We start from the raw sequence: 25,550 nt of genomic DNA on the forward strand, positions 1-25,550 counted from the left end.
TTGACCTGGCGCCAGTGCCCTAGGAGACAGATGGAGGTTCTGAGAGAGCTCCCCTAGGGTGCGTGTGCTCCACTGAGCTAGTCGGACTCCCTCATGTCACCTCCTCCACTTTCTGTCCCACTATTTCCCAAGCTTGGCTCCTGTCCCTTCTGCTTCCTTTCTTCCTGTTCCTTATTCTCCTCTCACTTCCTTTCTAACTTGTCATTTCTCTTGGTGTTTGTAAGACACTTTGTTCCCAAAGAGCCTTTTTGCCAATGGCAGATGCTCCTGTGTTCAGACATGGTCCATCTCATGTTGACATTGCAGTCACCAGCCTTCCGTAGGGCCCTCACTCCCCTGGCATTCACAGGAGCAGCCTGGCCCTGCTCAGGGTGCCCAGACTCTGTCTCCTGGTGGCTCCAGTTTCCAAACCAGACTGGCTGTGTCCTCATCACCCGGCTCTTCCTTCCGTCCTAGCCCTTGGGCAGGCTTTAATTTTGGATGTGGGAGAGCTCCTCATAGCCATTCCCTCTGCCGCCCTCATCCAGCTGCTCTGTTTGGCTGCCATGGGTCTGGCCACATGGCCCTGCTATGGAGGGAGGCTCATTCCTACCCGAATCCAGGCTCGAGGAGTTATGCCCCAGGGTCAGCAGCACAGACATTCCCCAGGGTGGGGGGTGTGGGCAGTGCAGAGTGCAGTGGTTGCCTCGCCCACCCTCTGCCAAGAAGAAAGGAGAGAAAAAGGAATAGGAAAGGAGAAAGGCAGGAGAGGGATGGGGAAGAGAGAGAAGTGGTCACCCAAGGAGGGTGAAAATAGGACTCACAAACCCCTGCCACACAGCCGCAGGGCTCCTGCAGGACCACGCCAGGCTCTGGCTAGGGTGCCAGGCCCAGGTGGTGACCCCCACCAAACCCCTAAAGGAAGGTCCCAATGGGACCAGCACAAGGGAGGGGACCCTCCCACCGTGGGGCAGAGGCTTCCTGGGGTGGCAGCAGGACATTGTCTGGAATTCAACTAAATCTGTGACTTTTCATTGATTCTTTTTTAAAAAAAATATGTTTTTATTGACTTCAGAGAGAGGGAGGGAGAGGAAGAGATAGAAACATCAATGATAAGAGAGAATCATTGATCCACTGCCTCGTGCACACCCCCTGCTGGGGATTAAGCCCGCAACCCAGGCATGTGCCCTGACTGGGAATCACCATGGCCTCCTGATTCATAGGTCGCTGCTCAACCACCGAGCCACACTGGCTGAACTCATGGATTCTTTTGGCATGAAAGATCTGAAGGCAACCTGACAGAATAATATTCATTTAATTTGGGGAGGGAGAGGTGTGGCGGTGACATTTTTTTTCTCTGTATTCTTTTGTATGTGTGAAAGAAGTCTTCACAATTAGAGGGACAGAAAGGCAAAGAATGAAAAAGGGCCCTAGGCTGGAAGCCAGGCTCTACTTCTCATTTGTGGGGTGACCACTCACCCGCTGTCTGGACTGCATTTTGCCATCTGTGGTATGAGCCTAGAGCTGGCTGTGGACACGACACTGACCCTCGCCGGTTACCTCCGGTTTTCCCGCAGCCCTTGCCGCCATGCCCAGCTCAGCGCTGTGGGCAGTGGACCTCTTCGGGAGGGTGTACACACTCTCCACAGCCGGGCAGTACTGGGAGCTCTGCAAGGACACCCAGCTGGAGTTCAAGCGGGTCAGCGCGGCCACACAGGGCTGCTGGGGCATCGCCTGCGACAACCAGGTCTATGTGTACGTGTGCGCCAGCGACGTCCCCATCCGCTGCCAGGAGGAGGCCTATGAGAACCAGGTGGGGCACGTGTGTTTGGGTTGCTGAGTTGGTTGGCTGGTTGGCTGGCTGGGAAATAAAGGCCCCACTCACCAGACTTCAGACGGTTCTCATGTTCGGCTAAAGATCCAAGTTGCGTAGTGTCATGGGCCTTTGGGACCAGAACCCCTGTTGTGTCCTCACCAAGGCAGGCTGGTCAGGTTCACACAAGGGTGGGCTCCCAGCGGTTTCCAGGAGCCCAGAATGGGCCATGCCCTCCACTGCTTGCCCGGAGGGGGGCACCGTGTCCTGTGGCAGGTTCTCTGCCCTTTGGGGCTGTGATGATGTGCTGGCTGATCCCTGAGTTCCGGGCAGGCCCTCTGCTCACATCCCACCATGGAGACGAGCCCGAGTAACCTGCTGGCAAGGGCCTGGCCTCCCCAGGCAGCCCAGGCCTAAAGCCCGTGCCTGCCTACACCCTCAGCGCTGGAACCCCGTGGGTGGCTTCTGCGAGAAGCTCCTGCCGAGTGACCGCTGGCTGTGGAGCGACGTGAGTGGGCTCCAGCATCGGCCGCTGGATGGGGTGGCACTGCCCTCGCCGCACTGGGAATGGGAGTCCGACTGGTACGTGGATGAGAACTTTGGAGGGGAGCCCACCGAGAAAGGGGTAGGTGAACTTGGTTCCTGGCGTGGCTCCACATGGGAAGGGAATGCTTTGGGCTTAGACCGTCCCCTCAGTGCTGGCCCCAGTGTCCTGTGGCAGCCGACCCCAGCCTTTGCCCTGCATGCACCCCACTTTCTGCACAGAATCGGTGGGGATCAGTGCTGTTCCTCCTTCTGCCTGCTCCCCTCTTCCTCAGTCCTATCACTTCCTTCCCCCAGAGCCTTACAGAGCGGCCCCACCTTGTATTTCAGGGGTGGACATATGCCATGGACTTTCCTGCCACTTACACGAGGGACAAGAAGTGGAATTCTTACGTGAGGCGGCGGAGGTGGATCCGGTACAGGAGATACAAGTCCCGCGACACCTGGGCCAAGGTCGGAGCCTGCCTGTGGCCTGGGGGTGGGGCAGGGCCCACAGCAGTCCCGCTGCTGGGAGGATCACATGGACCCTCATTTCTGCCTTCCTGCCTGTGCACAGAGGGTGCCACCCCCACACTGGGACCTGGCCTTTGTCTCCTGGTAACACTGTGGCACTGTGTGTCCCTTCCTCTGGGAGATGGCCACATGAGGAGGCAGGCCAGATTGGCCTAGGACAGCACAAAACCTGTCCTGACCCTGGTCTCCGGTTGCCCTGTCCCAGAATGAGGCTCAGTCTGTGCACGTCTTCCTCCCTTATTCCTGAACTAGAAGCCCGGTACACAGAATGCATGCACGGTAGGGTCCTTAGGCCTGGCCGGTGATCAGGGCTGATGGCGACCTTCCGGCTGCCAGCCTAGGCCTCCCTTCGTTCTGCTCCGCCCCCTGGTGGTCGGCATATGTCATAGCAAGCAATAGAACTCCCAGCCGAACTCCTGTGGGGACACTTTGCATATGAGACTGTTATATGTATAGACTAGAGGCCCAGTGCATGAAATTCATGCACGGGGAGGGAGGGGGGCAGTCCCTCAGCCTGGCCTGCACCCTCTCCAATCTGGGACCCCTCGGGGGATATCCGATTGTTGGTTTAAACTGGCAGTCAGACATCCCCCTTGCAATATGGGACCGCTGGCTCCTAACCACTTGCCTGCCTGCCTGCCTTCCTGCCTGATCATCTCTAACCCCTCTGCCTGCCTGATCGCCCCTAACCCCTCTGCCTGCTTGCCTGATCGCCCCCAACCCCTTTGCCTGCCTGCCTGATCGCCCCTAACCCCTCTGCCTGCATGCCTGATCACCCCAACTGCCTCTGCCTGCTGACCTGATCGCCCCTACCTTGCCCCCCTGCCAGCCTGATCGCCCCTAACTTGCCCCCCTGCCGGCCTGATCGCCCCTACCTTGTGCCCCTGCTAGCCTGATCACCCCTAACTTTCTCCCCTGCTGGCCTGATCGCCCCTAACCACCTCTGCCTCACCCAGGCCTAAACCACAGTCTGGCCTCCCTCTGCGGGAGGCAACGTGGCCAATTGGAAAGGCGCTGCCCCCATCACCCTGCTGCTGCTGCCATTGCCAGCTGCCATGGCTGCCTGAGCCAGGGCCCTTGGGTGCGGTCTCTCCCACACGGCGCTGGCCCTAGGCCCTCACAGCTGCTGTGGCTTTGTCCGGATGGACGTCAGGAAGATGTTCTGCTCTAATTAGCATATTACCCTTTTATTAGTATGGATGAGCCACTTTGGCTCGTGTATTGTTTTTGTGACCTAGACACACCTCCCAGCTTAGGCACATGAGGCCTGGACTGGGTTCTACGTGGCCTTCGAATGAGGGGAAGGCCTTGAGCCCTCACCAGTCCTCTCTAGAGACTCCATGCTTTCAGGTGGACCCTTTGAGCTCCCGTTGGGCTGGGAGCAGCCCAGAGAAAAGGGCTTACCCCGTGGGGCTACCTTCTGTGATCGGCCCCCTCTTGGTGGGGGATGGAGTCGCAGCGTGCAGGTCACTGCAAAGCACAGAGCCAAGACCCTGTGTGTGCAGCCTCCTTCCTTGCTGGAGCAGCAGTGACCACTCGGGGATGGCAGCGGAGCCTGGTGGCCGGCAGAGGGAGGCCAGGGCAGAGAGGACCCAGGGGCAGGAACCCGGTGTTCTGATGTGCCCTCTCTGTGAAGTCAGGCAGCTGTGCGCTGAGGTGGAGCATGAAGGCAGCGTGCTGAGGGCCTGTGGCACAGACTGGTTCAGGGCAGCTGTCTACCAGGAGGGGAACAGTGCCATCTGTCGGCCCACGTGCCCACAAGGTCTGACTGCCACTGCCTCCACCTGTTTCAGATCCCTTCGAAGGATGACCCCAAACAACTGCCCGACCCCTTCAACGACCTCTCTGTTGGGGGGTGGGAGATCACAGAGGAGCCCGTGGGCCACCTGTCCGTGTGGGCTGTGTCTCTGCAGGGAAAGGTAAGGCCTGTGGCCCCTGCGCCTTGAGCAGGGGTGGCTGAGGGGGTGGCCACAGTCAGGAGTGGACAGGAGATAAGTCGGCCTTCGTTGTCCTCCCAGAGGTGGAGGAAGGAGGGGGGCTGCCCCTGAGACCTCCTCGCCTCCTGTCCCCACAGCAGGTGGCTTTTATCAGGGTCCCCATAATTGCCCTTTCTGTGAATCCTGCTGTCCTGTTGACCCCTGGATTCTACTCCTCCCAGAAGCCTCTGACCTCCCACCCTACTCCTGCCCTGGCCTGTCCTCCTCTGAGCCCCCAAAGCACTGACCAGTGCCCACCCTGGGCTCAGATGCCATCAGTATAGTCTCCTCAGACAGACTCAGAGTTCCCTGCCAATTCCCTGTGGCACCTCCACACCAGTCTCTAGAAGTATTGCTGGTGGGTGGGCGAAGGGGGATGGGCAGGTGGGGAGGCATGGATGGATGGATGGATGGATGGGTGGGTGGAAGGATAGGTGGATGGATGGATGGGTGGGTGGGTGGGTGGGTGGGTGGGTGGAAGGATAGGTGGATGGATGGGTGGATAGATGGGTGGATGGATGGGTGGATGGGTGGAAGGGTGGAAGGATAGGTGGGTGGATGGATGGATAGATGGGTGGGTGGGTGGAAGGATAGGTGGATGGATGGATGGATAGATGGATGGATGGGTGGAAGGATAGGTGGGTGGATGGATGGGTGGGTGGGTGGATGTTTGGAGAGGAGAGGAGAGGAGACCCTTTTCTCAAGGAGTTTGTAAATTAAACAAAGGAATAAAACCAACCTGACTATAGCAACAACATAGGTGGCCCTGAGTGGGATGACCCAACACTTACTCATGACTATTCAATCCTCCGTTCCACAAACTGACCAAAATCCTCTGGTTGGCTTTGGGACAGTCACGGCAGGCTTTTATCAGGCTTACCTCTGGGGTCCTGTTTGGCCCTGGCTTCAGTCAACCACAGTGTTTCTGAGCCATGCTGCAGGACCTGGCCTGGGACAGAGCCCCCACCGAGGGGCCACGCCCACCTGGAAGCAAAGAGAAGGGAGAATGGGGGCTCAAGAGCACTGTTTGTGCTGCCAGCTGTAAGCCAGTGCTGCCCTGCACTAGTCCTGTGGTCCGTAAAAGCTGTGACCAGGACCCTGACTAGCTGGGCTCCAGGAGAAGATGGGAGACGGGGGGGGGGGGGGGGCCAGACCAGCAGGTAGCAGAGGGAGGCTGTCCAGGCCTAGTTCTGCAGTGCGGGCTGTAGGGCGAGGTGACAGGTTGAGAGGCCACGGTGCCCAATATGGAGACAGGTCCCAGGAGGGGGCCCCCAGCCCTCTAGACCACACAGCCATATGCAGCCCCCTCCAGATGAAACGTGCCAGGCAGTGCGGACAGTATGATCAGGTGGCTCAGTCTTAAATATTTGATTATGCTCACTGTCCTCAGGTTAAAGAGAAAAATAAGTGATTTTCTTTTTATTGATTTGATAGAGAAGGAGGGAGAGGGATAGAGAGATAGAAAAATCAATGATGAGAGAGAAACATTGATCGGCTGCCTCCTGCACACCCCCCACCAGGGACCAAGTCCGAAACCCGGGCACGTGCCCTGATCAGAATCGAACCATGACCTCCCGCTTCATGGGTTGACACTCAACCATTCACCCACACTGGCCAGGCACCTTAGACATTCCTACGAAGGGGAGTGGTCAGCTCCGCCTAGAGACAGGTGTTTTGAGAGCTTGTCGCCACTAGAGTGTGCAGGACGCCCAAGCTGGGGCTGAGTTCTCACTGGGCACATGGGTGAGTGAGGAGGGTGTTACCCCTAGGACAGTGGAAATCCAGGTGTGGCATTTTTAGCAGCCGGGAGAGATCACCGCCCCTGGCACTCTGGGCCCTGGTCTCCCAGGACTGCACCGATGCTTGGCCTGTGCGTGTGCTGACGCACATGCAGCCTAGCTTGGGCAGCTGGTTTTTTCACAGAGTCCTGGCCTGACCCCGCTGGACCCTTCCTGTGGGTTTCTCTCACTCAGGTGTGGTACAGAGAGGACGTCAGCCACCCCAACCCAGAAGGCTCATCGTGGTCCCACGTGGACACTCCGGGGGAGGTGGTCCAGATTAGCTGTGGGCCTCACGACCTCCTGTGGGTCACGCTCTGGGAGGGGCAGGCCTTGGTTCGAGAAGGAATCAACAGGAACAACCCCAAAGGTGGGAGCCCTACACCCTTACAGGGAGGGGGTGCCCAGCTTTTCCCTATGCGCTTGCTGATGGGGACCCTGTGCTTTCTTCTGGGGTCGAGTAGGAAGTTCCTGGTGCCTAGTGGAGCCTCCCACCTCTGAAAACGGCATCATGCACATCTCCGTGGGAGTGGGCGTGGTCTGGGCCGTCACCAAGGACCGGAAAGTAAGGCCGGGTCGAAGGGGGGCTGGGTCCCAGGACTCTGTTTCACATTGAGGGTGGTGTGTGTTTTGTTCTTTTGTCCTGAACCCTTGAGCAAATTAGCCAAGCACCCTGCACTGTCTGTCACGTCTGAGATGTCTGGCACCTGCAGAATCCTGCCTGCTCGGGCCCTGTACCAAGTGCAGCACAGCTGCACAGGCCGTAACATCTCCAGGAGTCAGAAGCTGATTTTCTAAAACCCTCACTTCATTGGTTGCCTCCCCCTGCTCCTGTTCATGCTTATCATTTTTATTTATTATTTGTCCCCATTGATTATTAGAGAGTGGAAGAGAGAGAGAAAAGAGAGAAACGTCAATAAGAGAGCGAAACATTGATGTGAGAGAGACATATTGATTGGTTGCCTCCCGCACGTGCCCCAACCAGGGCCAGGGACAAACCCGCAACTGAGGTACATGCCCTTGACCAGGAATCGAACCCAAGACCCTTCGGTCCCTGGGCCGAAGCTCTAACCACTTAACAAAACCAGCCAGGGCTTGTCATTTTTATTTTATCAGAAGCAAGACCAATAAAATACAGGCAGTCCTCAGGTTATGTCGGACTCGACGTATGTCGTTTCGTGGTTATGTATGTCATTTCGTGGTTATGTCACCATCTCCCATTTACAGCATTTATTAAAAAGTTCCGTCATTTTGACATATGTACATATGTGCTTTATGTTTTTTATTATTTAGTTACCACAAGTAAAGATCAGGAATTGTTCTCTTTTAAATTTTTTTACTGTTTCACTTCGTTGCTGCTGTGTCTGTGCTCCATGTGAGTGACGTAGGTGCTTATGTAGGTGGGTTCCAACTTACAGCGAAAATCGCGTTACGTCACCGTAGGAACTGATCTCTGACGTAACCCGAGGACCTACTGTAAGCTGATTTCAGGTTGCTTACAAGTTCTCTAACCCCACCCACATCCATCCAGGGCATCCCTACCATCCAGGGGGACGGGTCGCCCACACATCCGATCCATCTCCAGTGAAGCTCCAGAGCCTCAGGCCACACGCCCCTGGGAAAGTACAGAGGGGCTACCCCCCCCAGGTCCCTGAGCACCCCACTCTCAGAGCAACAGATTAAATGAGCAGCAAATTCGATTAAATGAGCAGTGTGCTCAGTCTAAGACAAATATTTGATTATGTGTGAGCTAAGGTGGGGGTTGCAGAGGTCCATGGGATGGGGTGTCACTGGTCAGGCTCATAGGTCAGAGTCTGGATTTGAGATGGAGTATGTGCCCCTCGCTCCCTCAACCCCCTCCCGGCTCTCACTGCACCAAAAAGCCGACACCTGCTGCTACCTGCTGCCAACAGGTGCCACTAGTATCTGAACCGGTGGGGAGAAGATTCTAGAACAGTGATGGCGAACCTTTTGCGCTCGGCGTGTCAGCATTTTGAAAAACCCTAACTTACCTCTGGTGCCGTGTCACATATAGAAATTTTTTGATATTTGCAACCATAGTACAACAAAGACATACTTTTGATATTTATTTTATATATTTAAATGCCATTTAACAAAGAAAAATCAACCAAAAAAATGAGTTCCCGTGTCACCTCTGACACGTGTGTCATAGGTCCGCCATCACTGTTCTAAAATGACTCAGGCAGCGTTGTCTCCTAGAGAAACAATGCCCTGAGCTGGAGAATGGACAGGAAGCCACCAGGACAAGTGTGACGGGGGCAAGTGACCCTCAGCCCAGAGGGATGTGGGCAAGAGGCACGGGGTGAACGTTTCCTTCCTGAAGGATGTGTTGTGCTCATTTTCGGCGTGAACCACAGGGTCAGATGATTCATGTTCGTCTTTCGCTTTAATTAAGAACAAAACACCTCACCTGTGTCAGTGGCATTCCAGGGAGGCATTTATTTCTGACTTTCCCAGGTGTGGTTCCGCAGAGGCGTCAACTCTCACAACCCCCGTGGCACCAGCTGGATCGAGATGGTTGGAGAAATGACTATGGTGGACGTGGGGCTCAACGACCAGGTGTGCGCGTGGTTCCGAGCCTTGCTTCCTGGGGGCGGGTCTCAGAATGGGGGCTCCTGATGCTTCCTTCCCACATCTCTTCCTGGTGCCCCCATGGGTGGGGGGGCAGCACCTCCACACTCTCCCAGCCTTTGTCCCAGAGCCCCCGCCCTGCCTTGGGTCACCACCACCCCCACAGGACCCCCAGAGCAGGGACAGTGAGCACAGATCTGGGGGAGAGACATGCATCCCAGAGACGGGAGGACTTCGGTTGAGAAATATTTGGGGGAAATCAGACCACTAGGGAAGGATGGAGCCGATCTTCCCGACTTTCTAGATGCAGGGTCTCTTCAACCTCACCTGTGTAGTTCACACAGTGGAGCCTCCTCCTCATACATAATGAGGTTTTGGTGATTTTTAAGACTCGACGTGTGAAGGTGACGTGTGCCCCCTGTTGCACTGTTATGGAAGCTCTCCCAGGGGTTCTGGCCCTCCTCCCACCCGCCCCAGTGAGCTGTGTACACAGCGGTCAGGGGCGAGGCAGGCGCCAGCAGGTGCACACAGGGATGGAGCACGAGGCCAGCCCGCCTGGCGGAGGCCCGGGAGCCCTCCTGGCAAGGCCTCCTGGGCCAAGGCTCTGCCAAGCCCGGCTGGGGCCCATCAGGCACCCCAAGTCTAGGCTCGAAATGGTTGTTCCCTGGGTCTCTCCCCTGGGCCCTTCGGCTGCCCAGCACCCCTTCCTCGGCGCCCAGAGGCAGAGGGAAGGAGCGTCCTGGCCACCTTTCCCATGGAAAAGGAGGCCAGGATCAAGGAGGTTATTTTACTTAAAGACCAGGACCACCCTCTGTGTTCACTGGGAACAGCTTCCCTCCCACCAGAGACACAATGAGGACATGGGTGGACTTCGTGTCCCAGCCCAGCGCCCACCAGCACCACCACCTCCTCTGGCCCCGGGTCTGCCTGCAGGTCGAGGAGCCGCACAGGCCCTGTTTCTCCTGAGCTTGGTGCCGAGCCCTCACCCAACTTCGTGAATTTTACCTCTGCGCCCGCCCACGGCCACGCCATCCACCTTCCTCCCTCCCCCAGCACACGTGTAAACACCCCCCACCGCATGTACATGCCATCCACCTTCCCCCCAGCACACCTGTACACCCCCCACCGCATGTACATGCCATCCACCTTCCCCCCAGCACACGTGTACACCCCCCACCGCATGTGCATGCCATCCACCTTCCCCCCAGCACACGTGTACACCCCCCACCGCATGTACATGCCATCCACCTTCCCCCCAGCACACGTGTACACCCCCCACTGCATGTACATACCATCCACCTTCCCACCAGCACACGTGTACACCTCCCACCGCATGTACATGCCATCCACCTCCCCCCAGCACACGTGTACACCCCCCCACCGCATGTACATGCCATCCACCTTCCTCCCAGCACACGTGTGCACACCCCCCACTGCATGTACAGACTCTCCCCCACCCCATCCTCCTCCCCCACCCCAACGGGAGGAGAGCCCCCAGGTCTGCCCGGCTTCCCACCAGCAGTACCTCTGTTCCAGGTCTGGGGCATCGGCTACGAGGACCGGGCCGTGTACTTCCGGCAGGGCATCACCCCGAGCGAGCTCAGTGGGAAGATGTGGAAGGCCATTGTCGCCAGTCGTGTGTGTGACCGGTCACACTCCGGCAGCTCCTCCAGTCTCCTCAGGTGATCCCAGGGGCGGGGCATGGAGGAATCGGGCGGGAAAGGGCTGCCGTGGCCTCGGTGGGCAGTGCCTGGAGGACGCCGCCGCCCAGCCTCTCAACAGGACGCTGAGCCTCATCTTGGGCAGGAAAAACGGCAGCCTGTGGGTCTCCCCTTCCTGTGCCTGGTGTTGAGGCTGGGTGGGAGGGAGGCTGGGATGTGCCTGTCCCTATTGGAGCCTCGGATTGTCCCTGAGCAGGACTGGCCTGTTGGTTCTGGCATCTCAAGGTCAGCGGGGGAAAGGCCTCTTTGCAGGTGGATGCTCAGGGATGAGGATGGACGGTCTCTCTCCTCGGGAGCTGGGGCTTCAGCCTGGGGCATGCCCCAGACTCTTTGGGGACTTGTTCCCTGGGTGTTTTCCAGGCCCCGCCCCCAGAGCATCTGTTTCTGTAGATACGGGCACCCGAGATTTTGTTTCTTGCTCCGGCCCCAGGTGTGCTCCTGCCTCAGTCCTGGGGCCGCGCACTGAGGTCCTTGGCTCTAGAGGGTGTGGGTGAGTCCCAGCTCTGCCCACCGGCGCTTAGAGTGCAGGCAGGTGATTTAGCATCGGCTCCGCTCCGCAGGGGAGTGCCCACAGTGCTTACCTGCTTGTCGTGCGGCACATGGGACCTCACACGGTGCTCCCCAGCCCGCCAGGTTCCTGTCTGCAGCCTGGACCCTCCCACAGCCTGGTGGTCATTGTACCACCAGCTGAGAGGGCCAGGAGGCCAGCCAGGCAGGGTTTCCCCCCACTTACCGGAAGTTTCCATCTCAGCTGGTGGTTCTCACGCTGAGCAGCACATTGGAATCAGCTGAGAAGCTTCTGAAACTACTGATGCCAAAAATCTGCCCGACCTTGCAGTCGGCAGTGGCTTCTTAAATACAACAAAAGCACAAGAAACAAAAGGAAAGATAGATTGGACTTCATCAAAATAAAAAGTTTTATGCACCAAAGCACACTATCAAGAGAGTGAAAAGATAATTCAATGGGAGAAAATATTTGCAAAGCATATATTTGACAAGGGCCTAGTATCTAGAATACACATCAAGAACTCTTACAGCGTGACAAGGACAAACAACCCAATTTTAACATGTTAAGCACCAGGTCAGTCACCGGTGACTGACACTGTACTTTCTGTCCGGAAGACAAAACAGGCTGGGCGCTTAATGTGTTAAAAGGGCAATGACTTGAATGCATTTCTGCAGAGTAGATACGTGAATGATCGGCAAGCGCAGGGAAAGATGCTAGGTGTCATCAGTTATTGGGGAAATGCAAGTCAGGGCCCAGGTGAGATACCACTGCACACCCACCAGAACAGCTGTGATCCAAAAGAAAGACAGTAAAAGTGTTGAGATGTGGAGGAATTAGAACTCTGTACACAGCTGGCAGGAATTAAGCGTTGGGAAGCAGTCTGGCAGTTCCTCGGGAAATTAAAGATAGAGTCACCTTGTGATGAGCAGTTTCGCTCCTAGACAAGTACCTGAAAGAATTAAAAACAGGTGCTCACACAAAACATGTGTGCGAATGTTTGTAGAAGCAGGACTCACTACTGCCAGAAGGTGGAAACAACCCGAATGTCCATCATTGGGTGAATGGATAAGTAAAACAGGGTCTAGCCATAAAGTAGAACATCACTCAGCAATAAAAAGGAATGAAATACCACCCTGGCTGGTGGTTCTCAGTGCTTAGAGTGTCGGCCCGAGCACCTAAGGCTCCAGGGTTCCATTCCCAGTCAAGAGCACATACCTGGGTTGCAGGTTCTATCCACAGCCCTGGTCAGGACATGTGAGGAAAGCAACCAATTGACGTGTCTTTCTCACATTGATGTTTCTCTCTGTTTCTCTTCCCCTTCCTTCCTCCCTTCCACTCTCTCTAAAAACCAATGGAAAAAATATCCTCAGGCGAGGACTAACTAACTAACTAAATAAATAAAAAGGAATGGCCTGCCCAGTGTGGCTCAGTGGTTGAGCGTCGACCTATGAACCAGGAGGTCACGGTTTGATTCCTGATTGGAGCACATGCCTGGGTTGTGGGCTCATTCCCCAGTGTGGAGCATGCAGGAGGCAGCCGATCAATGATTTTCTCTCTCATCATTGATGTTTCTATCTCTCCCTTCCTCTCTGAAATCAATAAAAATATCTATATATATAAAAGGCTAACATGCTAAGTGTCCGACTGTCTGGGTAATGACATCACATAGCAATGCCCGACTCCCTCTCCCTAGCGACTAGCCAGGGGTGGGCAAACTTTTTGACTCGAGGGCCACAATGGGTTCTTAAACTGGACTCAGAAGAAGGAGCTGCAGCCCTGTTTCCCGACGTTGCCATGTTAACACTGCTGCTGGTGAAGGAGCGGAGGGGAGAGCAAGAGAACCCTCTGCTCTTTCGGCTCCGCGGGCCGGATAGAACAGCCGAACGGGCCGGATCCAGCCCGCAGGCTGTAGTTTGCCCACGGCTGGACTAGCCTCTTTACAGTTTCTTCAGCCCAGGAACACGACTTGCTTTATAGCCAGGTGAAAACATTTCACACTGTAACCAAATGTCTGTGAAGTGTTTTCACATGCCTCATCTCATTTGATCCTCACAGAAGTCCTGCAGTAGGTAGATAGGAGACTCGGTGGAATCCTATTTTCTTTTCATTAGCCGGAAAACGGAGATTTAGAAAGCTTAGAAACTGGACCCGACTGAAAAAAAGTAAGAAATGGTGGACATTGACAATGACTTCAGGTTTTCTCACTGCGCAGAATATAAGTAAACACTGCTGCAGTTAAATATTTCACCCTTGGTTCTCCCTGTGTGATCTATAATAATAATCTGCTTTGTGTTGATATTTACTGCTGTGTTGCTGACAATTACCTGAAAGAGAAGTTGGGGTGCTTCACTGGGCTAGAAAAAGTTTAGCTAAATCAGAAAGCAGGTCTAATTAAGCAAGTGTATCTATATATTTATATAAAAGGCTAAGTTGACTCACTTTAAATGTATAGCATTGTGCTATACATATAAAGCTCTTGCTGGCGCCATTCGCACACATGTGTTTTGATCTGTCATTGTTGATCGTGAATTTGGTTGATACTTCTATTATACAGAAAGGACGAATAGAGATATTAAAATATTTCTTCTAATTAATTTCCTTTCAATGTGCGTGAATTTGTTCACCAGGCCACTCGTATTAAAAGTAAATAAATAAAAAGCAACGAAGTACTGCCACCAGCCACAACATGGGTGAACCTTGACATCATTATACTGAGTCAAAGAAGCCAGTCCCAAAAGGTTGCATTTTGTATGATGTCATTTGCATGAAGTGTCCAGAATAGGCAAATCCATAGAGACAGAAAGCACATTAGTGGTTGCCAGGAAGCTGGGCAAGAGGAGGATGAAGAGTGACTCAGTGGTACAGTGTTTCCATTTGGAGTGATGAGAAGGTTCTGGAACTGGGTTGTGGTGATGGTGGCACAACATTATGAATATACTTAATGCCACTGCATTGCATGATTTAAAATGGTAAACTTTACATCACACATATTGTGACACACACACACACACACACACACACACACACACAAGATATTAGATCTCCACGTCCAGGAATATTGATTTGATGGGTGTGGACACGGCCTGGGTGCCGGGACTGTGCACAGAGCCCAACTCCCTGCATTGCAGAGAAGCGGTGACTTGCCCGGGGGTCACACAGGTTCTCGGTGGTGGAGCAGGTGAGCAGCACATGTTCCTCCCTCCAGGGAGTCACAGCTCTGCCCCCTTCGTCCCCAGCGCTGGCTGTTTCTTTGGTGACGAGGTGAGGGTCAGTGGCGATTCCTGCGCACCGAGCGACACGGATGCCTCCTCGGAAGCTGAGAGACCAGGGCCTGAGCAGCCTGTCCCTGCAGAGTCTCCGGAAAGTCCCAGCAACTCCAAGGGCAGCTTGGCTTCAGGCCCAGGCACCACCAAGACCACAGAGCATGCCTTGGAGGGTGCCAGCCCAGCTGATCACACCCCGGGGCCTGAGCCTTGCCCTGGCCAGGCCTCCACCCCTGCCGAGCTGCCCTGGACCAGTATCGACCTGAAGGAGCCCAAGAAAGCGCCCAGCCACTCCGCTGAGACCACCGGCCTCTCCTCGCTCGAGATGCTCCCACTGGGCTTGGAGGAGCCCTACTGCGCTGACGACCACCCGCTGTGGGTCTGGGTGTCAGGAGGAGGCTGTGCCGTGGAGGCCCACACTGTGCTCAAGTGGTTCACCGCCCCGTCGGGTAAGAGGGTGCTGCCCTGTGCTTGCCATTCTAGGCGGGACTGGGGGACATCAGGGAGAAGGAGAGGGGAGGGCTCGTGTGCATTTTAGGGAGATCATAGCTCTCTAGCAAGAAAGGGCTGATTTAAAAACAAACCCTGGCCTGCTGCACAGCTGTGGGCGGGCCAGACACCTGGCCCTGAGGCTCTGGCCGGCCGCAGGCCTGTCTTCCTCCATGCAGACACTGTCCCTGTCCATCACGCCGGCCCAGACCGCCGCCTGGCGGAAGCAGATCTTCCAGCAGCTGACGGAAAGGACCAAGCGGGAGCTGGAGAACTTCCGACATTACGAACAGGCCGTGGAGCAGGTGGGCGGGCGCCGGCACACTGTGTCTCACCGGCATTTACTGAGTGTCTATCTATACCAGCCCCAAGGTGAGGTGGGAGAGACAGACAGACGGATGCCTGCATCCCTCTGCCCATCTCTCTCGGATGGGAAGCCTGCCCTTCTCCTTGTAGATTCCAGAATGAAAAACAAGTTCGTTCCTTTATCCGTCCACCCCAGAGGCCTCTGTCAGGCCCCACTGTGATGCGGGCCCAGCGTAGACCCTGGGACCAGAGACCACAGCAGTCTCAGCGGGTGGTGGGGTGGGAACCACACTGTCCTCTCTCTGCAGAGGGGTCCCCACGTGCCCGATGGTGCAGTGTTTTATTGAGAACTGAGGACAGGATTGAGGGTAGTCTCGGGCCCCTCAGGCCGAGCCCAGCCCCTAGAGGCGGGAATTACATGAAGGACTCAGCTGGGTTCATGCAGAGGGCCCGGCTGTGTCTCGAATGGTGGTGCAGAAGCATCTACTGGTGGCCAAGGGGCCGCCCGGCAGGTGGGCAGGGTGTGCGCCAGCTGTGCCACTGGCTCACTCTGTGACGTTGGGGCAGGCACAGACTCTCCCCAGGCCTCCGTTTCCCCACCCAGAACAGGAGTGACTGTGACCCCACAGGCTGTTCTGTGCAGCTGACACTGGCTTGCGGCCTGGCCCCTGTTGGGGTTCGATAGTGTCCCTTGTCGTTAGGGTGAAGTGGGGGAGCTGGGAGCACTGGGCGGGAGTCCCCTGTGAGGTGGCGAAGGGACTGGGGCCAGGGTAGCCCTGGGGCGCTGGGAACTGGGCACACGCAGGGCCCAAGTTGGGGGCCCAGGGGCCTGCCTGTGACAGTCCCTCGCCTCCGGGGCCTGTGCTGCAGTCCGTGTGGGTGAAGACGGGGGCCCTGCAGTGGTGGTGCGACTGGAAGCCCCACAAGTGGGTGGACGTCCGCGTGGCCCTGGAGCAGTTCACGGGGCACGACGGGGCCCGGGACAGCATCCTCTTCATCTACTACGTGGTCCACGAGGAGAAGAAGGTGCGGGGAGGGGCAGGCGGAGGGGAGCGGGTGCCCGGGGGAGGCGGGTGCAGGAATCGGCCTGGGACGCTGGCCCCGAGGTGCCCAGCCCAGGACAGCGTCTGGCACCTACAAAGCCCCAGCCCCCATGACAGAGTCCCCGTCAGTGGCGGGCAGGTGTCGGTGGCCCGCAGAGCCGTCTCCCAGGCCTGACGCTGACAGGCTCCCCTGTTTCATGAGAAGTCAGGCTCACAGAGATAAAGCCGCCCCGCCCAGGGCTGGGTCTGAGCCAGCCAGCCAGCCTCGCCTCGCCATCAGCAGTGACGCCCGGCATCTGCTCCCGAGCTGGGCTTCCGTGCTGGGACTCCCAGAGCCACCAGGGTCCCAAGGACCGGCTCTGTGGAAAGGGGGCCACCCAGGCCAGCCCTGCCCATCAGTGACAGCCTCGCCGTTGCCCTCTGTGCGCAGTACTTGCACGTGTTCCTCAATGAGGTGACGACGCTGGTCCCCGTGCTCAATGAGGACAAGCACTCCTTCGCCCTGTACACCCCCGAGAGGACCCGGCAGAGGTGGCCCGTGCGTCTGGCTACTGCCACCGAGCAGGACATGAATGACTGGGTGAGTGGGCGGTGGCCCCACAGGCCAGGGGTCAAAGGGCAGCAGACTCAGGGCAGCCCAGCCTTGGCCTGCTGCCCGTCCCCTTCCCAGTGGTGACTGCCATCTGCCCACGCCAGCTGGCCCTGCTCAACCTGTCCTGCTGTGAGAGCCGGAGGGTCCTCGGCCGCCCCTCCCTGCAGGCCATCTGGTCCATCACCTGCAAGGGCGACATCTTCGTGAGTGAGCCCAGCCCGGACCTGGAGGCCCCTGAGCACCCGCTGCCCTGCGACCAGATGTGAGTCCACCCTGGCCTGGCCACTCCCACCCCGCAGCCAGCGCTGAGGTTTCACAAGGAGGGGCCCCAGCAGGACACACGGCCTCGCTTCCTGCTGCCAGCCACACGGCCAGCTGGTTCTCAGGCCCGAGTCTGCCTGGGCCTGTGCGAAGACCCTTCCCCGGGGGGCATCGGGGAGGGTCACCCCACTGAACAGCTTCTGTGTCAGAGTGAGGGGATGGCTCTGCAGGTGGCATTTAAACCAGGAGGTGGAACGAGGCCACCCACTGGGGCAATGTGAGAGTCTGGGGCACCCACCCTTTTGGTGGGGACATGGTGCTCCCGAGTCTGTCCCCAAAAGGTCACCCAGAGCCAGGGAGGACCAGGGAGACACACGACTAGGAGGCCCTGCCCAGGAGATGAGTGGCCGTGTCTGTCTGCCCTTTGGTGATCCACTCGCATCTGAAAGAGTCAGATCCCCTCTGGTGCCAGTGGCGGGGCCTTGGCCACAGGAGGTTGACCCAGGTGGCAGCCGCACCCTGCACTCTGCCTCCCAGGGGGCCTCACCGTCAGGGCAGCGGTGTAGGCGTCGCAGGCTCGTGTGGCTCATCCAGCCGATGGGACGACCCTGCTCCCTGCCTACACTCTTGTCCCAGGCCCCAGGGCTCCAGGGGGGAGGCTGGAAGGCCCTGCTGGGTCGCTTCCCCGCCCTCTCTCCCCTCCTCCCAGGTTCTGGCGGCAGATGGGCGGCCACCTGCGGGTGGTGGAGGCCAGCAGCCGGGGCGTGGTGTGGGGCATTGGCTACGACGGCACAGCCTGGGTGTACACAGGTGGCTACGGAGGAGGCTGCTTCCAAGGTGAGGGTGGCCGCCCCCAAGGTTGGCAAGCCTGGCTCCCGCCCTGCACAGCCTTCCTAGCAGTTCCCTCTAGTCCCTCTGGCTCCCCGCCCCACGCCAGAGCCGTCCCGGTGTTGACACTCAGTTGGCAACCAGGCGACAGGTGACCTTCAGCACTGCCAGCTTCTGCAGAGGACGTTCCTGGGCCAGCCCGGGGGCATGACAGCCCGGAGACCAGGCCTCGCCTCCCATGTGGCCTCCCGGCCTCGAAGGCTCTAGAAAGGCAGCCACCGAGGCCCCCACCATGTCCAAGCCCTCATTTCATAGACGAGCCTCAGGCACATGGGGCAGCCCAGCACCTGGGTCCCCTGATTCCCAGGCCCAGGTTCTAGCTCCTCGTTAGGGGGGTTGTGCCTCGGGCTGGGAGCCCCGTGAGCCCCCCCAGCTCTGGGAGGCAGGGGGCTCTTTCTCCCCCTGGGAAGGGGAGCAGAAACAACGCCGGGACGGGACACGCCATGCCCACGCCCCGCGCCAGGGGGCGCTGATGCTGTAGAGCTGTGTGTCCACTGAGACCACGGGCCGCACCTCACAGAACTAACAGCATCCATGCTGGTGAGGCAGGCAGTGCCTTGGTCCCCGTTTCACCAATGAGGAAATTGGGGTTTCTGGAGGTTATTGATGTTAGCAGGGGGTGAGCTGGTTGGGCCTCTTACCTGCCCAGTCCAGAGTGTGAGGCGGCGGAGCTGGAAGGCGTGTGGATGGGTGCCTAGCGGGTTCTTCTCACCAAGGTTATGCGAACCCAGAACAGAGAGACCCCGCGGGCCGGGCCCTGCCAGATAAGCTCAGCAGGCCTGTGAGCCCCTCTCGGCTGACCTTCAGCCTGACCTCCCCACCCAGTCTCAGGGGCCTTGGGGGCCCAGCGGGCAGGTGCGGCCCACGGCCTGGCAGCCTCCTCTCCCCCCAGGCCTGGCCAGCAGCACCGGTAACATCTACCCACAGTCAGATGTGAAGTGCGTCTACATCTATGAGAACCAGCGCTGGAACCCCGTCACGGGCTACACCAGCAGGTGAGCACGCAGCGTGGATGCTGCACCAGCTGCTGTGGGGGCTTCCAGGTGCGACCGGCCCAGGCCACAGTCTGACAAAACAGGGAAGCCACGGCCAAGGTGGTGATGCAGCGTGAGAGCTGGAGTCCGGCCCCGCCGTGGCCTCACAGAGGCTTTTCTTCTTGTCTTTAAATGTAAGAAAGATTTAACAACCTACTTGAGAGGTACAACATACATGAAATGCACAACACGTAAATGTACATACAATGAGCTACAGGTCGGTCTGTCTGCATGTAGACAGGTGCATCCATAGGTAGGGGTAGACAGAGAGGGGGGCTTCCCGCCCTCACGGTGGCCACAGCCCTCAGTGGATTGCAGGCCAGGCCCCTCATGATGTGGGGTCACCCCTGTTGTGGTCCCAGACCTGGGGCAGTTCACCCCTTCGGAGGTGTAGTGGTCCCAGTGTGTGTCTGTCACTGGCCAGTGTCTGGGTGGGACAGGCTGTTCTTGCCTCTCGAGTCACACACACACAGACACACACACACCCCGCCTTGTCCTGCCGCAGGGGTTTGCCCACTGACCGGTACATGTGGAGCGACGCCACGGGGCTGCAGGAGTGCACCAAGGCGGGCACGAAGCCCCCCTCCCTTCAGTGGAGCTGGGTGAGTTCCAGCAGTGGGGTGGGCAGGGGTTGGAGTGGAAGGTCTGCCTGCACTGACCCACCCCTTCCCCAGGTTTCTGACTGGTCTGTGGACTTCAGCGTTCCTGGGGGTACTGACCAAGAGGGGTGGCAGTATGCCAGTGACTTCCCTTCGTAAGCATCTCTCTCTCTCTCTCTCTCTCTCTGCATGGGGAGGCCCTCGGGGGCTGCCCTGAGCAGCAGGACTGGGGGTGTGGCCCAGCCGGACCCTCCTCCCTAGCAGTGGCCTCACCACCCTGCCAGGCAGGGCCCTGCCCTCTGCCCCCCACCCCCCAAGCACCTGGGCATAGCTGAGGAGCAGACCCTGTGTGCCTGCCTCAGCTGCCAGCAGGGTTTGGAGAGATGTGGAGGGGCCCAGATGGGCCCAGGGAGGATGCCATGGCTCCTTCGACACCTGGTTGTGTCTGCCCAGCAGGGTGTGGGAGGGCCAGCTGTGGGCCTGGTTCACCAGCTGAGGGGTCTAGGGAGCTTTGGGCCAGGCAGGAGGCTAAGTGTCAGAGGCGGGCAGGACAAGGAGAAGCGGCTGACATGTCTGTTGGGCTGGGGTCCCAGGCCTTCAGGGAACACAAGTCAGAGGTTAGAGTGGGAGACGGAGCTGGAGAGCCCAGCCAGGCCCGAGCCGTGTGAGCCGACCGAGGAGGTGACAGGTGTCAGAGGCCACGGGCCCTTGGCTTGACTGTTCCCAGGAGGGCTCTGGTTGGGCCTGGGGTGGCGAGGGGCCGAGCTCCCTTAGCTAGAACCCCTGGTCAGGCAGCTGCCATGTCCTGGCCCTGGGAGACCCCAGCCAGGCAGGAGGTGTCTGAAGGAGGAGCATTGTGCCCTGTGATACCTGCTCCCTCTGAGCCCACTCCACAGCTCACAGGCTCCGAGCCCTGTACCGATGGAGAGTGTGTGTGTGCATGTGTGTGCATGTGTGTGCATGTGTGCGCAGTGTCACTTTCCCCGAAGTGGTCTCGATTTCAGCTTCTTCTTCCTCTTTCAGCTCATATCACGGGTACAAAACCATGAGGGATTTTGTCAGGAGGAGGTGCTGGGCCAGGTAAAGACTGAGCACAAGGTAGCTGGGGGTGTGGCCTGCCCCTCGTCCTGGTCCCTTGCAGGCCAGGCCCCCTCCTCCGGCCTCAGTCCTCTGGAAGGAACAGGGAGGCCACGGGGAGGGAAAACAGAATCAAAGTAAATGTCAGCCCAGGAAGTGCCCGCGGCTCCCAACGCTCTTATTTCTGGAGAGTTTGTTTTCAAGAACAAATAAGAGAAATGTCATTGGCAGCCTCTGCTTGTAGGCAGGACAGGAGGCCTGGCTGGGGGAGGGAGCGGCCGGGGCAGGAGGGTGGGGCCACCCATCCAGGAAGGGGTGCCCACCCAGGTGCAGGGGTGGGTGGGGTGTCCTGCCCTCCCCAGGGTCCCACGGAGGCTGCCTTGGGAGAAGGGCAACCCACTGCTTCCTCCTGAGCCTCCAGGTGCCCAGGGCAGGCGGCCTGAGGCTGGCAGCAGCATCTGGGTGCCCAGGTGCCCAGGGTTGTGCCCTCTCCACTTACAGAAAGTGCAAGCTGGTGACCAGTGGGCCCTGGCTGGAAGTGCCCCCCATTGCCCTCAGGGATGTGTCCATCATCCCCGAGAGCCCGGGCGCCGACGAGAGTGGACACAGCATCGCACTCTGGGCCGTCAGTGACAAGGGGGACGTGCTGTGCCGCCTGGGTGTGTCCGAGCTCAACCCCGCGGTGAGCACCCCAGTCCTTGCCTCTGGGGAGCACCGGCCTGCCCACCTGTGGTCACTCGTGGGGTTCGGACAGATTGTTCCAGAAATAGGACTCTTGCTGAGGAGTTGGGCTAGGTGTGGGCCCGCCCAGGGGTCGCCAGGCTCTGTGGGCAGTTGGAACCAAGGATGAGGTTGGCGTGAGGAGCCACCAGCTCCTGGACCCGGGGCTGGGGTGGCAGAGGCTGGACCAGGCAGCCCTCAGTGCCTCCTCACTCGGTCTCCAGGGCGCCTCCTGGCTGCACGTGGGCACCGACCAGCCCTTCGCCTCCGTCTCCATCGGGGGCTACTGCCAGGTGTGGGCCGTGGCGAGGGACGGCTCTGCCTTCTACAGGGGCTCCGTGTCCCCCTCCAAGCCGGCTGGTGAGTGCTGCCTGCCCTGGAGGGGATGGGGCTGTCAGCGAGGCTGCAGGCTGACGGCCCCTGGCTGCCCCTTCACTCAGCAAGCCCGTGGTGAAAGCAGCCTGCGGACCAGCTGCTGGGCACAGCCAGGATCCCGAGGCCACGCCCCTTCCCTGCAGCTGCTCTGCACCGTCCTGGCCTCCTGCCAGGGCAGCTGGTGGTGGGCGCTTTGGGTGCCTTGCAGGTCCTGCCCGCCAGGGGACAGGCCTGTTGGGACGCTCCTGGGGTGGCCCCGCTCGGCCCACTCCACAGTGGCCACTCCCCAGAGGGCACCCTAGGCCGGCGTGTTCTTGACTGGATGTCTGGACAGTGTGTGGCATGGGGGAGGTGGCACTGGAATGGACGGATGAAGAGGTGGTGGCTGGTGTGTCGTGCCCTCCACATGGGGCTGAGGGCCTTGGGTTCGCGTAGCGGCTGCAGGGCTGGCTCTTGCCCACATGCCGGGCTGGGCACCATGTGTCCCTGTGTGAGACCGGCCCCTCCAGCCCCATCTGAAACCTGCCCCGGCCTCTTTGGGGCCTTGAGAGAGACCAGGGTGTTGGAGGTCAGCAGGGCATGGCCCCCACCCACCCTGGGAGCTGCAGAGGAGACCGTGGGCCCCAAGTGCCTGGGTCACAGGTTCGGTGCTTCCCAGGCGCCTCCAAGTCCGACCTCCCCTGGCAGGTGACTGCTGGTACCACATCCCGTCTCCTGCCAAGCAGAGGCTGAAGCAGGTGTCTGTGGGCCAGACATCCGTGTACGCCGTGGACGACAATGGCAAGTTGTTCCTGGTCCCCAGTGGTCACCAGGGGGGTTGGGGTTCTCTGAGCACCCCGATGGGATGAGACCCTCACCAGCCCCCAGGTCCCTGACACAAGACCTATGTCAGCCACCAGGAGAGGCCCAAGGTCGGCCTCCAAACAGGTCCCTCCCCCGTGTTCCCCAGGGGGGGACCCGGCCCTCCCCCTGGTAGTCAGCCCTGCCTGGGCCGAGGGCACGGTGCCAAGGCCTGGGTGACGCTGCATAGCAGGGCCTGTGACCTGCGAGCCCACGATAGGTCCTGGGGGAGCGGAGTGGCCACGTGGCGCTGTCTCCGGCGCCTCCGTCACCGCTCCCGTTCCTGTGGCGCCGTTGTCCTGGCTGAGCAAGGCCAGGAAGGACAGAGACTGGCCGGGGACCCAGGCTCCAGTTCCAGGCCGTCCTCTGGCTGTAAAGAATGCCTTGTCCTCAGTTTCTCATGCGTAGAAAGCAGAGGGGGGTGGCAGCCCAGCCCAGCGGCACAGTGGCACTGGGTGTGGGGCGGGCAGAGCTGGACCTCTGGGCTTCTCTCTCGCTGTGAGTCAGGGGAGCCCAGCAAGTGTGGGGACGCGGGGGGTGGGGGGCGGGAGAGGGGGTCAGACCACTGGCTTCGCAGACCCTGCGGCGGGTCCCCACGCCCTGGGCCTCACCGTGGGTCACACTTCTCTCCCCAGGGAACCTGTGGTACCGCCAGGGGGTCACGCCCAGCTACCCGCAGGGCTCCAGCTGGGAGCACGTGTCCAACAACGTGCGCCGAGTGTCCGTGGGGCCCCTGGACCAGGTCGGGGGCCCGGGACGGGCTGAGGCTCGCTCTGGGGTTGGGGACTGAGGGGCTCGGGTGCCTGCTCTGGTCTCCCTACTGCCGTCCCCGCAGTGCCACAGCCAGGGCTGGGCCTTCAACAGGTCTGTGTTCCAGGTCTGGGTCATCGCCAACAAAGTCCAGGGCAGCCACAGCCTGAGCCAGGGAACGGTGTGTCACCGCACGGGCGTGCGGCCTCTGGAGCCCAAGGGGCGGGGCTGGGACTACGGCATCGGGGTGAGCGAGCCGGCGGGGGGGCTGCTGGGCCAGGGCTGCCTGGTCACGGTGTACGTGCTCCCCGACGGGCTGGGGCCTGGCCTGGGGTTGGTGGGAGACCCGGGCATTCCCTCAGGAGACCTGTGGCCCCAGCGTCTGGAAGGAGGGCCTCTGCCCCGCGACCCCTGTGGCCCCAGTGACGCAGCTCTCTCCTTCAGGGGGGCTGGGACCACGTCTCCATCCGGGCCAATGCCACCAGGGCCCCCAGGAGCGTGTCCCAGGAGACGGCTGGCGAGCAGGGCCTCCCCAGCGGGCCCTCGAGCGTGGCCGGTGCCCTGCAGGAGGCCGTGGGCCCCGTCTGCTGCTGAGCCACCTCCCTCGCCTGGCGGGTTCCGTCTGAAGAATCGGCGTGGCCCATGAGCCTTCGCTCGGAGTGAGCCGCTCTGCGCTGAAATGCGGGTCCTGGCGTGGCTTGCGGGGACCTGGCCTGAGGTCACAGCTCAGGCAGCAGAAACAGCCCAGAAATGTGAAGCCTTGTGGACGTTCCCCACACTGTCCCTGTCAGCAAGGAGGGCGCTGGTGTGGAGTGGGCGCCCTCACCCGGCCTCTCCCACCCATCCATTCCCCCACCGCCTCCCGCCTTTCCAGGGCGGGAACCTAGAGCCTGGAACCTTCCAGGAAGGCTGGCCCCTGGGAAAGCTGAGCCCACAAAGAGCGCCCGGTGGCCCAGGGGGTCCAAACGCAGAAATAGCTGAGGGCTCAGGGCCGTGGCCCACGCTGTGGTCGTTTCTCAGCACGGGACTCGCAGATACGGTCTCATTCCAAAGGTCAAGGGCGGAGTTGGCAGGTCCGAAATAAATGCTGGAGAGGTGTCACCTTCCCCAGGTGGGCATGGGCCCCCGGGGTGGACAGAGGACCGAGGGGCCTGGGAGAAGCGGTTGGAGTGCTCAGCTGGCCCCTCCCCATGGGGCTGGGGCATCTTTTACTGCTGATCATGTTGCAGGGGAGGGCGGGATGGAGGCGGAGACCAGCCAGGCGGTAGGAGGGCACCTCCGGCTGACACCCCATTGGTGAAGGCCCCGGTTTGCTTCCACAACCAGTCCAGAGCTCGGAGTTGCTCCCATCCTCAGGTCCCATTGGTGGGTCGTCCTGACCACCACGCGCCTTCCTGAGTAGCCGCACCTGAGAGCAGTCCAGGCGCACGTGGGCCCCACCTGGCCCGGCGGAAGGACGGCTGGGACGGTGGAGCGTGACCACATAGCCCTTCCCAGGGGCTTCCCCCGCAAGCTGGCAGGAGGGTGCAGTACCTCCTTTCGGGGTGCCCTCCCCGGGGACATCTGAGGGTGCCAGCGGCCTCTGCATTTGCAGGTGGGACCAGGAGGTGTGAGTCGGCCCAGGGCCCAGAGGGGCCGTATGGGGTTGCCAGTCTCGGTCTGTTTACATCCCCTCGTCAGGGTCTGCATGGGCATTAAGGTTCATCTACAGCAGCTGCTGTCCTCGCTGTGCGTCCCCGTGGCTGGTCTCACCCTGCCCTTCCTCTAGGGACCCTGTGCCCTCTCACTGCTGAGCCACCTGTTTACCTGCTCAGCATCACGGAGTCCCAGATGCTTTATTCAATTAAAACTTAAACCAGAGTGTGAGTGGCAAGACTTTTTTGTGGCTAC

General features: G+C 59.4%; 1 protein-coding gene across 3 annotated transcripts in view; it reads left to right on the plus strand.

Annotated features, from left to right (window-relative positions):
* TECPR1 (tectonin beta-propeller repeat containing 1) overlaps nt 1–25,526 on the plus strand; it is a 28,939-nt gene extending 3,413 nt beyond the window's left edge. Inside the window, exons 2-25 of one of the 3 annotated variants that reach the window (XM_059699259.1) lie at nt 1,557–1,792; nt 2,235–2,417; nt 2,666–2,788; nt 4,642–4,767; nt 6,798–6,972; nt 7,067–7,167; nt 9,081–9,182; nt 10,731–10,876; nt 14,660–15,135; nt 15,335–15,480; nt 16,352–16,507; nt 16,955–17,104; nt 17,221–17,378; nt 18,087–18,214; nt 19,158–19,260; nt 19,805–19,901; nt 19,974–20,053; nt 20,922–20,978; nt 21,477–21,657; nt 21,920–22,055; nt 22,758–22,850; nt 23,546–23,652; nt 23,788–23,907; nt 24,105–25,526. In XM_059699259.1, coding sequence (XP_059555242.1) covers nt 1,568–1,792; nt 2,235–2,417; nt 2,666–2,788; nt 4,642–4,767; nt 6,798–6,972; nt 7,067–7,167; nt 9,081–9,182; nt 10,731–10,876; nt 14,660–15,135; nt 15,335–15,480; nt 16,352–16,507; nt 16,955–17,104; nt 17,221–17,378; nt 18,087–18,214; nt 19,158–19,260; nt 19,805–19,901; nt 19,974–20,053; nt 20,922–20,978; nt 21,477–21,657; nt 21,920–22,055; nt 22,758–22,850; nt 23,546–23,652; nt 23,788–23,907; nt 24,105–24,254 — 3,519 coding nt within the window. In that variant the 5' untranslated portion in view covers nt 1,557–1,567 and the 3' untranslated portion in view covers nt 24,255–25,526. Of the gene's footprint in view, nt 1–1,364; nt 1,793–2,234; nt 2,418–2,665; nt 2,789–4,641; nt 4,768–6,797; nt 6,973–7,066; nt 7,168–9,080; nt 9,183–10,730; nt 10,877–14,659; nt 15,136–15,334; nt 15,481–16,351; nt 16,508–16,954; nt 17,105–17,220; nt 17,379–18,086; nt 18,215–19,157; nt 19,261–19,804; nt 19,902–19,973; nt 20,054–20,921; nt 20,979–21,476; nt 21,658–21,919; nt 22,056–22,757; nt 23,388–23,545; nt 23,653–23,787; nt 23,908–24,104 lie in introns of those variants that run through there. The other 2 variants (XM_059699257.1, XM_059699258.1) reach the window with 2 other exon arrangements.
* Nucleotides 25,527–25,550: the final 24 nt, after the last annotated feature.

This window comes from Myotis daubentonii, chromosome 5 (assembly GCF_963259705.1).
Source record: "Myotis daubentonii chromosome 5, mMyoDau2.1, whole genome shotgun sequence".
Classification (NCBI taxonomy): Eukaryota; Metazoa; Chordata; class Mammalia; order Chiroptera; family Vespertilionidae; genus Myotis; species Myotis daubentonii.